The sequence below is a fragment of the Chionomys nivalis genome, chromosome 6, assembly GCF_950005125.1.
Source record: "Chionomys nivalis chromosome 6, mChiNiv1.1, whole genome shotgun sequence".
In the NCBI taxonomy this organism is placed as follows: Eukaryota; Metazoa; Chordata; class Mammalia; order Rodentia; family Cricetidae; genus Chionomys; species Chionomys nivalis.
In genome coordinates, this window is record NC_080091.1 from 23,412,281 (window position 1) to 23,424,065 (window position 11,785).

At 50.0% G+C, this 11,785-nt stretch overlaps 1 protein-coding gene across 1 annotated transcript in view; it reads right to left on the reverse strand.

Moving 5' to 3' along the window:
* The window catches only part of Spred2 (sprouty related EVH1 domain containing 2), a 107,075-nt gene extending 95,512 nt beyond the window's left edge, over positions 1 to 11,563 (reverse strand). Inside the window, exon 1 of the mRNA XM_057772843.1 lies at positions 10,967 to 11,563. Within this exon, the coding sequence (XP_057628826.1) occupies positions 10,967 to 10,992 (26 nt within the window). The 5' untranslated portion in view covers positions 10,993 to 11,563. The remainder of the gene's footprint in view (positions 1 to 10,966) is intronic.
* Positions 11,564 to 11,785: the final 222 nt, after the last annotated feature.

Genomic DNA, 11,785 nt, shown 5'->3' on the forward strand with positions numbered 1-11,785 from the left:
AGAATTAGGGAGAACTGCAGACACCTAAAATTAAGCTCTAATAGTCTTGACAGTCATCCCATTTAAATGCTTGGCTCTAAGCAACTCTCACTGAAGATTTTTGCTTAGGCACACAGGGATTCCTGATAAGACCTAAAGGCAATTCATTTCCTAACAAGATTGCTGTCTAAAAGAATAAACTAAAAGGGCCACAATTTAAATACAATCAAAGCCCCAAGCAGTCACATGGCAGGAGATTTAAACATCATCATCTTGATCCCCAGTAACAACAATGCTATTCGCATCAGAAACAACACAACCACTTCCTCTTTCTCTGACCTTCTCTGTTTAATTATTTCCTGTGATTTCTTCTAGGCCTGAGCGTGCATGCTTCCCAGGGCCAGCAGGCTTTCCGTACATGACTGATTTCCCTGGAAGGTGCACAGTGCCAGCTGCCTGGTAGGATACTGCACAGCTGGGGGACTTTGCATGCCTAAGTGATGGATTTCTTGGGGCTCCTGGCATTCACAGAGAACTTTCTTGGGTTTTTTTGTTTGTTTGTCTGATACTTTTTTGAGACTGGGTTTCTCTATGTAGCCCTGGCTGTCCTGGAACTCAGAGAGAGCTGCCTGCCTCTGCCCCGGAATGCTGGGATTAAAGGTGAGGACCACCATGTCAGGCTTCAGCTTTTTGTTTTTTGTTTTTTTAAAAGCCAGAAAAAAAAAAAATACAAAGTTTTCCTCAACTCATTCCCATCTAAAGTCAAACAAGAAATCCTGCCAGCGATGGAGAAAGATGTTCTTGGTATTATTTCCCAGGGTAGATGCACCACCTTGTCCAAAGAGCCTCAACAAGTGCGTGACTAATACCAACTATGGTTCAGTACTTATCTTAGATCATACCCATAAAATATGTTTAAATCTTTCTGAAAACATCATCCCAGGCCCCACGGAGTGAGGAGCCCATTCCTAGAGGCGTTTCTGAAAGCAGACTGCTGTTCCTCCTCAGCTGGTTCAGGTGAAGGATGCCCTGTCACCCACTGTGATCACCCACGCTTTCCATCCAGGCTGCAGCAGCTTGTCCTCTTCCCAAGTACGCGCTTCCACTGCTCATACTGCAGGCACAGCGAGAGCCCACCGAAAGGGCTGAGGATAGCTCACTGGCAGCGCTAACTACACGAGGCCCTAGGTTCAATCCACAGTGAGAAAGGAAGAACTGGCGAAGAGATATCACCTAGCATTAAAACACTTACGAGATTCTGAATTCAGCTGGGCAGCGGTGGCCCATGCCTTTCATCTTAGCACTCGGGCATGGGCAGATCTCTGCAACCTAAGGACAAGAACCTGGGTGAGGGTAGCAAATCCTGGTCTGGCTAATTGCTTCGGCGGTGAAGTACACCGGCTGCTCCTGCAGAGGCCCTGAGTCCAGTTCTCAGCACCTACATTCTAGGAGAGCCGATGCCTTCTTCTGACTCCCTCAGGCACCAGGCACACATGCGGTGCACATGCATACGTGTACGCAAAACACTTACATATACATAAAATAAAATTTTTATTAAAAGAAAAAAGTCAGGTAGTGGCGGTGCACACCTTTAATCCCAGTACTAGGGAGGCAGAAGCAAGTGGATCCCTGAGTGGGAGACCAGATTCCAGGATGGCCATGGCTACACAAAGAAACCCTGTCTAGGAAGTAACAACAACAACAACCAAAGTCCTGCTAGTTCTAGTGGGTCATACCTCCAATCCTAGCACTAAGGCAGGAGGATTGCCATGCATGTGAGGTCAGCCTCAGCTATGGAATGAGATCTTATTTAAAACAAAGCAAAAAACCCATAAATCCTGTTGCGATCAAGGAAGACAAAATTTTAATTAATCATTAGCATTATTATTATTGTGTGTTTGGCGTTAGAGATTGAAACTACAGTGGCCTTGCTCCTGCTAAGAAATTATTCTACTAGTGAGCTACAACCTTAGCCCTCAGGCGAGACGTTAACTTTTCAAAATCTCCCTCTCACCTTCAGCACATGGATGCTGGAGGGTCAGACATACTCCACCCACAGACTAATATGCAGGGCGTGCTCGTTAGGCAAGCCTGACCAAGTCATGCAGATCCTAAAACATGCTCGGCCTGGATCTTCAGCTCCACCATCTGGGAAGCCCAACCACGTGTGAGCAGGTGAGAAAAGGGAAAACAGCTGCGCAATCAGAACCTGGGAAGACAAGACTGTCCTCGTACCCCTAAGGCACGAGAAAGCCTCTAACACCCTAGTAAGTTCCCCAAGGGCAGGGACTGCCTGAGTCACAGCTCTGACAAGTGGGTGGATTAGAGGTAGGTGTTAGGTGTTCTGTATCCAGTGACAGGCAGTAGCTAAGCCGGTCACTCTGTCCTCTGTACCCTCTGCTGCTTATTTCGTGCAGTACAATAATCTACACATGGTGTCGCAATTAGGGCCCAAGAACAGGCATTAGAATCTAAACCTACTACACACACAATATCAACACCTGTTATCTAGTGCTCCCTAAGTTCCCTAGAACAACAAAAAAAAAAAACTTCCATAAGCAGTCTGGTGCATGCCTCTAGTCCAACACCAAGAAGGCCGGTGCAGGGGGATTATCGCAAGTTTGAGACCAGGCCAGTCAGGTACATTAACATAATCTTGTCAGCAGAGAGAGGGAGAGATGTTTTATTCTAGAACATCCTACCAGGACATCAGAGAAGCAAAGCTCAACAGTCGAACCTGACATCGAGGCTCTGGCTCTCCTATCCCTTTAAGGGCTTTAAGGAACACTGAACAAGACACTCCACTCCAAAGTGTGAATAAGCAGTGGTCACCTGATACTGTGAACTATGAAAGACGGGACATCTTGTCACACAAGGAGCCACAGCAGAAGTGAAGGGGTCCAGTGAATTCCCAACACTCAGTGTCTGCTGGGCGGGGGGGCGGGGGGGGCGCTTTACCCAGGCTACCACACTTCCTATTTAATAAGAGGCTGGTCTAGACCAGTTCAACACAATGAACTTCTGTGTGCAATTCATCCAGAGCTCCTGAGTCAGAAAGGGGACAGAGGAGGCATCTGTCCAAAGCCATATCTAGAGCACTACCATCATGGCAGCCCTCTTCTTGGTAGTCCTGAAAATAAATATTCTCAGGGTCGAGGTGGCAGTTCCTGTCTGTAGTTCTCCTACAAGGAAAGCTGACACAAGAGGATATGACTCTGAGGTTTTTCTGAGTTGCACCGAGTTCTAGGCTAGTCTGGACCACACACAGAGTAAGAACCTGTCTTTAAAAAAACAAATAAGGGGCCAGCCAGTGGTGGCGCATGCCTTTAATCCCAGCACTAGGGAGGCAGGCGAGGCAGATCTCTGTGAGTTCGAGGCCAGCGTGGTATACAGTGCTAGTTCCAGGAAGGACGGGACTACAGAGAAACCTTCACAAAAAAACAAAAATAAGAAGAAAAAAAAATGGGCACGGACTTGGGAGGGATGCGGGGCAGGAGGGACAGAGTAGCACACACCGCTAATGCCAGCATATAAGTGGCATAGGCAGTCAGATCTCTGAGTGTTCAAAACCAGCCTAGACTACGTAGTGAGTTCCAGGCCAGCCAGAGCTAATAGTGAGACCCTGTCTCAAAAACAAATAAACAACCACAAAGCAGGGCTGTGGATTGAGTTCGGGGTCAGAGCGCTCACCAAGCCTGCACAAGACCCTGAGTTTAACCCTGAGAACACAGTGTGTGGTAATTCAATGTCATCCTTGGCTACATGGTGAACTCTAAGCCAAACTGATTTGAAATTATTATTATTTTTAATGAAAAAAGCATTAACTTCCATTGCATGTTTGCAGAAAGCCTACTGACTGATGATACGCACCGTCAGGCCACGGATGTAAGGGTCGATAAATTCTTCACACAACACCGGCAAAGTTTCCCTATGCACCTGCAGTCCCCACAGAAAACAAATGTAAGCCGGGCCACGATTCTCTGAGCCATCAGTGCTGGAGGTGAGAACCAGGACTATGCAACAGCAGACAGAAATAAGAGGAATAAATTATGACAGAAAAGGATAGTATTACCAGATGAATACGGAAAAGACAACTGACATTTAGCCGGTATATTTTTATGCATTTATGAATGGAGCCACGGGGAATATAACTAAGAACAAAACAAACAGGTCTGAAAGAATTACTATGGCGTCCACGGAGGCAAAGAGCCACAGCCATCATTTTAGAAGCTGCCCGAGTTTAGAAGCTGTTCTACTATCTAATATCTTCGGTCAAAAATACTTCATATAGCCAAGTGTGGTGGCGCACGCCTTTAACCCCAGCACTCGGCAGTCAGAGCTCTATGAATTCAGGCCAGCCTGGCCTACATAGTGAGCTCCAGGCTAGCTCTGGCTACATAGTGAGACCCTGTCTCAAAATACAAAACACTAAAGGCTAAGATGAAGTCAAACTGCTTTTCTCCCACTATCCACTAAGCACAAAGACAAAAACCGCTTTCAGTCAGCTGTGCTGTGTGTGTATGTAAAGCGTGCATACGGAAGCACACTCTGACAGTCACGTGTACAAAAGGCTGCGTGAATGTGTTATTAACAAAAACCAGCTAAGCGAGGGAACGGACTGGTCATAAAACAGCTGCCCTGCAGTTGAGTGGGCTCTTAATCCAGTCAGGATCAAGCATTTTATTAATGCTACTCTGTTTTCTTTCCATGCCCTGGGATACCTGTCAGGGCATTTAAGTATGCGCCTACTCAGAGCAGGCACGCAGAAAACACACCTTGCCCCACCCACACTCGTGCAAACCCTACTGAAACGCAGCGGGGACACACACTCACACGCACTTAACACCTCTACATAGTTCTGAATGCTGCTCCACGACAAACTGTAAGGGTTTCCTCGGACCATAGTGAGTTGCTCAGATAGGTTTAGAAACATCCGCAGTTATATTACATTAGTCCATAGGAACAGAACAGCAAATAGGAGGGGAGGGGTTCAACGGGAAAAAGACAAAGATGAGTGGACAGCAGGTGGAGGGGGGTGTTTACTGAACAAAGCACATTAAGTGTATGAACTTTGAAAGACTAAATTAAAACACATACACATTGCCACCCAGGGCACTGTGTGCATCCATGAAAAATGTCACCATAGACAGTGCCCCCAAATCACCAATGTATTATCTTTAAGGTCTTAAAGTCAGTCTAATTTCCTTCAGAGAAAATGAGCCAAAACAAACAAGCACACGTATCAAAACTTCCTGCTCTGCCTCCATTAGCGCGCACTGGTTTCTGAGGAGCCGCTGTTCGAGTGCTTGTGTTCAGCCAGCCACGTCGGACCTATGCCAGTATGGAGTTCATCGGCACAGCTGTCCCCAACAGCATGCGAGAAGGCTCCCCCAGAACCCTGCAGCTACTGCAAACTGTTAATATTGTGATTTCTCCAGACTTCCCTGCAGGGGCAGAGACGCAGACTCCGCCTTACTACGCTGGAGATTCACCTCTAAGCTGGAAGACGCGCTGAGCCAGTGCCACAGTGTGACAGTCCAGGCTTCTTGGAAACGTAGAGGCAGGAGGATTGCTGAAGTTCAGGAGTTCCACGCCAGTCCGGGGAACACAGTGAGACCCCTCTAATCTCTAGCTCTTAAAATCAACCAATCAAGCAACACTAAACTTCTGGGTCCTCTGTAAGAGGAGCAAGTGCTCTTCACCACTGAGCCACCTCTCAGGTCCCTGGGGTCTCCTCATCTGCTGCTATGCCAGGCCGCATGACCCACAGACTTCCGGGGAGTCCGATCTAAGCTTCCTATCATCTGCCAGGAGCACCGACATTCCAATGTGCACTACCAGTTTCTATGGGTTCTGGGGATTCTAGTTCAGGCTCCTGCATGCTTTTATCTATTGAACAATCTCCCCAGGCCCAAAACAGCATTTTGAAATAATTATATCCATTACTTTCTTCAGTACACGTTTATTAAGCAAATACAATGTCCTCAATGGTACTGGGCCAACGGGAGAAAACTAAACAGTGGAATTACTACACAGTAACCCTGTATCCAAAGAGCCCATAGTCTGGTGCAGAATCTAGACCAGAGAAGCCCAGCTATATGGTAAGAGCTGCCTGGCAGAGCAAAAGGAAACAGACTACAGCCAGTAGAGGCTGGGTGGTGAAAAGTCAAGGACAGCCCCCCAAAGGACAGCTCAAAACTGGCTGGGAAGAAGAGTCCACTCACCTATGGATGAAAAGCAAAACAGAATCCCCAAATGAAGAACAACAGTGAACTCGGAATTCAAAGCTGTTGGGGCAAAAAAGTTGTAGCTCTTCCTGTGGTGTTCCTTACAGGTTTTACTGGTTACGGCAGCAGGAAAGTATCTGAAACTTGTTATAGCCACCAAAAAAAAAAAAAGTAGCATTTTCTAATGAATGGATCAAGATTCTGATTTTGCCCAGTCACCTCATATTTTCAACATCAAGAGTTCTGCATGTAAAGATTTCCTGGCTCAGGGATTTAAACCTGTGAGCTCTAAACCAGCCGTGTTAGACAGTAAGAGCTGTCTCAAAAAATTAAAACAAAAGAGCCTGCTTACACTGAATGGAAAAGGTATTCCCAGCCCTGGGACGCAGAGGCAGGAGGATTGCTGCAGGCTCAAGGGTAACCCTAAATATGTGGTAAGTCCCCAGTGAGCTGGGGCTACACAGTCAGACCCTGTCTCAAACAAACAAACAAACAAACAAACAAACTCACAGACAAACAAATGCTAACGCAGTCAGCTGGGCTTAGTGGGGCGAAGCTGTACATAATCTCCAATACTCAGGGGGCTGAAACAAGAAAATCATAAATTCAAGTCGGCCTAGACTAAAGAGTGAGTTCAAGGCCAGTCACTAATTTTCCTGTTGCAAAATTTATAAATTTCTGAAAAACAGAAGGAAAAAAACCAAACCAAAACAAAACTGGGGCTGAAGAGAGAGCTCAATGATTAAGAGCATTAGCTGTAAGTTAGGCGGTGGGGGCTCACACCCAAATCCCGGCAAGCTATGAGCTTGAGACCAGCCTGGTGTACAAAGTTCCAGGCCAGGGCAACACAGAGAAACCCTGTTTCAAAAGAAAGAGAGAGAGAGAGAGAGAGAGAGAGAGAGAGAGAGAGAGAGAGAGAGAGAGAGAGAGAGAGAGAGAGAGAGAAAGAAACAGTATTTGCTGCTCTCTCTTCCCAAGGACGGGAGTTTGGGTCTCAGCACTCACATTAGGTGGCTCACAAAGGTCTGTAACTCTAGATCTAGGGGATCCAGTGCTCTCTTTAGACTTCACAGGCACTACACTCACGTGCACAAATGCACACCTAGACAAACGGCACACAAATAAAAACGTCTTTTGTCAGGTGTGCTGAATAACTGCAAGCCCAGCATTCAGAAGGCAGACGCAGGAGGAAAAGGCATTCAAAGCCAGCCTTGGCTGCACAGGGAGTGGAGGCCAGCCTGAGCTCATAAAACCCTGTCTCAAAACAAACAAAAAAATCAGGACCCTGTTGGGGCCAATGGGTGGCTCATCAGGTCAAGTTCTTGCCATAGAAACCTGATGACCTCAGTTTGATCCCCCAGGATCCATACAAAGGTGAAAGTAGAGAACCAATTCCATGAAGTTGTCCTCTGACCTCCAACACGGCACTCATGTATGTACGTGTACACACACACACACACACACACACACACACACCATATACTCTGCACATACACACCAAAAATAAACTTTTGAAAAGACAAAATTGTATATGGTTCAACATTGCCTGTACTGGGTCTAACACACTCCAATAACAATACTCTGAGCCTCCATCCATAACCTTGAAGAGAATTACAGCATTCTCATGCCCAAGTTTGTTTAACTTCACTGAATGTATATGCTTCTCATACTTTACACAAGTTTTCAAAGAAGAAAAGCCATGGCAATAGATTGTCACTGATTTAGAACGATTAGGAAACAACAGAATGACTGGCAGAAGCGTGGTGAATCCGGCCAGGAGGCAGGACTCTAGCTGCGGTGAAGCCTCCACCTAGCCTGCAACGAGGCCAGGCTCACGAGCTGGGAGCAAGGTGCTCCTCCTGCACCAGGCTGTGGAGTGAATTTCTTCAGTCACTAAAGGGGTGGTCTTGGGCAAAATATTCAAACTCTCCTGAGTTTCCTCAAATATAAATAGAGTTAATACCACAGTGAGTTCCACACAGTTCATTGCCACAGAAGTTGTATTAAGGACCTAACGACTTCCAGAGACTGGTACAATGGCACAAACATGTCAGCGAAACCCTGTCTCAAAAACAACAATAACAACAACAACAACAACAACAAAAAGCCAGCACTCAGGAAGCTGAAGCAGGAGGATCTCTCTCTAAGCTAGAGTCCAAACTGGTCTACACAGAAAGTCCCAAGCCAGCCAGGGGGTTCATAGTGAAGCTCTCTCTCGAAGACAAAAACAAACAAACAAACAAAAAAAATGTAACCTCCAGCAAGCATTTCAACAGCAGCGGAGATGCCAGGGCTTCCAATCCTCTGAATCATCTCCGTGTCTATTGTCTCAAGAGAACTTTTTTCCTTTTGGAGTCAGGGTCTTCCTCTTAGCCCAAGCTGGCCTGTATTGAGGTAGCGCAGGCCGGTCTCAAACTCACTACAGCTCCTCCTGCTTCGGTCTCCAGCTGCTGGAATAACAGGTGTGAGCCACCAACTTCAACAAGGAGCAGTCAGCACTGGTAAAACTCTCCTCTCTCCCCAGGACCGGAGGGAGAGGTGTTCACTTCCCGCTGTGGCCCCCACCTGAAATCCTTTGGCTTAGGCTAGCAAATGGGCAAGGATACAGAGCTGATGGGCTGTAGAAGGGCACAAGCCAGGGGGCTGGAGAGATGGCTCAGAGGTTAAGAGCATTGCCTGCTCTTCCAAAGGTCCTGAGTTCAATTCCCAGCAACCACATGGTGGCTCACAACCATCTGTATGGGGTCTGGCCTGCAGGCATACACACAGACAGAATATTGTATGCATAATAAATAAATAAATAAATATTTTTAAAAAAAAAAAAAGGGCACAAGCCAGACCCGAGCTCCTGCACTCTCCCCGGAAGGAGCCAAGGAACCCACAGCGCAGTAAGCAAAGATCTCCAAGAATCCCCAACAGCACAGGTTCGGGTCAACGCTCCTAAGGCTACTCCTATGTGCAAGCACGAACTGGGGGCCAGAAAAAAGGATTGTTTATTGGCCAAGTTCCAAAAGCGGAAGGCCTAGTACATATTTCTTTCCCTCCATATTTCAGCACGAAAACTCCAAACTTCTCTTTTCCGCCTTATGATGTCAATGACAGGTATAGGAAGGCGAAGTAAAATGTCTAAAACAGGCCAGCACGGGCTGTGGGGGCTTGCACAGCAGGTGGGAACCTCTCCAGGGACAGGTGTCTTGACAGATTAGGGTGACTACAGTCAAATCTCCCTGAGGACACACCGAAGGAAATTCCCTTCCCAGAACATCAGCTTCCTTCCACCCAGCCTGCCAATGGACGCCAAAGGATAAAGGGCCATTTAAAAACAAACCAGGGCTTGCTGTCTGGGTGTGCCAGGCCCTGGGTGCGAACTCCAGCACCGAAAACAAAGAAAAAGGTAAGGTTTCTCATAGTGGAACACAGGATTCTGTCACCTGCTACAAGAGCTCTTTAAGACTCCAGGTCACCCAGTCCTAAGTCACTTCCCCTCTCTGCACTCTGGACTGTCCATGGGGAGGTGAGTTGGGATGGCACACAAAAGCAAAATACAAGAGGTTTGGAAATTAGTCTCCAGCCACCCACACTCCACCGCCCCAGGTCTCCCTCCCCCTCGACTTCTCGGAGGCTGCTGACCGGCTCTGGAGTCCAAGCAGGCGCCGCTACTACCTTGGCTAATGGCAACACTGAATGAAAAGAGCCGAAGCAGACTTAGGATTTATGAATGTGCAGGGGAGGAGGGATATCATGTGACAATAAAGGAGACCGTCTTATTCACAAAAAAAAAAAAAAAAAGTGACTGGTGGCGAGCTCAGTCACTGAACAGCAGTCACAAAGTAAGGACCGCTTGGACCCCAGGCAGAGTACCGGCCCGGGCAAAACGGCGGCCCCGCCCCCAGAACCCCGCAAGGGAAACGCCTCGAACCCAAGAGGGAGACCCAACCCGACGTGCAACTAAGGCAAGAGGCGCTGCCACTTGCGAGGAGAAGGTGACAGGTCCGGGTCTCCCCAAGGGGCGGCCCGGGAGCACCTTCGACTAAGCACCGAGAGCTTTGTTCCCCTCGGGCCCGCGGCCGGGCACGCGCTCTCCCTCACAGACACGCCAGGAGCGCGCTTCCCGCACGCTCTCTCCCGCCCTCGCTGCACACGCTTCGGATCCGCCCCCAGAGCTGCCCCGACACCGCGGGGCGCGTGTGCCAGCCCACACGCGCGTGCACACACTCACGCGCACCGCGACTCCGCGGGCTGCTCCCGCGCTCCGGCTGCTGCGCGGACCCAGGCGCACGGACCCTGTGCCCCCGTGCTGAGCCGAGCCGGCCCTCCCCCAACTCCTTCGTGTTTTTATGAATGAAAATGTGGTATGCAAATGAGAGCGATTCAAGAAAACGAAATGGCGGAGCCGGGCCCCAGAGGGCTCCGGAGAGGACTGTGGGGCAGGCAGCAGAGCCGGAGTCACAAAGTCACGATGCACACAAACCCATCGACCCCGGGATGCCTCGCGTGGAGGGCGTTGGAGCTTCCGCTCGCGCAGTGCGGGACCGCCCCGAGGTCATTCGCGCGCCCTTGGCCCCGGCCGCGACCCGGACTCGCAGACCCTAGGTGGTTCCTGCAGCCTCCCCCAGCCAGGCTGGAGAGCCTCGCGCGCAGCCCCGACAGCCAGCAGCACCCCACGCCAAGTTCCCCCGACGAGTCCTCCGCCTGCGTCCTTGGCGGCGGCCCCCACGCCTCCCTGCCGGGCACCCGCGTCCCACCCGCGGCGAACTTACTCGTCCGGGTGTGTTTCTTCGGTCATTTTCTTGTTCACCTAGACGCCTGTCCCGCGGCGGGCAGCCTGGCTCCCTTCATCTTCCTGTGCGCTCGCCCCCCTTCTTCACATCTCCGACATCTCCTGATTTGGTGGTGGAGGGGGGAGCTAGAGATGAAGGGGGCGCCTAGGCAGGCGGAGAAACGGCGCTCCCCGAGCGCAGGGCGAGGTCTGGGAAGGGGTGCACCGGGCAGCGGACGCCACAGGCCTGCCGGGTGCGGCCCCCGGGCTCCAAACGGGCGCAGGGGCGAGATTTGGGAAGGGGACCCGGAGGGGTAGAGCAGCAGAAAAACAAGCACGCTCGGGGCGGCGGGCGGGCGGCCGGCTGCAGTGAGGCCGGGCCGGGGTCGCCCCCGGGGACCTGGCCAATCAGGGTTCCGGGTAGCGCTCGGCGGCCGGGGGAGGTGCGCCTGGGAGGCGGTGCAGGGCGCCCCGTCCGAACCCCATCTCGCGACTCCACCGATTTACTCCATATTGGATTCTCAGCGCCGCCAACAGGAGGAGGAAGTAGGGCGGAAGCGATGACGTCTTCCCAGCGGCCAGAGGTGGAGTGCAAAAAGCTTCCTACTTGCAACCAAAAAAAAAAAAAGAGCGAGAGAGAGAAGAGAGAGAGAGAGAGAGAGAGAGAGAGAGAGAGAGAGAGAGAGAGAGAGAGAGAGAGAGAGAGAGAGAGAGAGAGAGAGAGAGAGAGGAACACACACACACACACACACCACTTTGTCCCGCCTACTAAGAGTGCCCGCTTCTACTCCCCCTCCCGCTAGCTTCGAGTCCGGGAGGA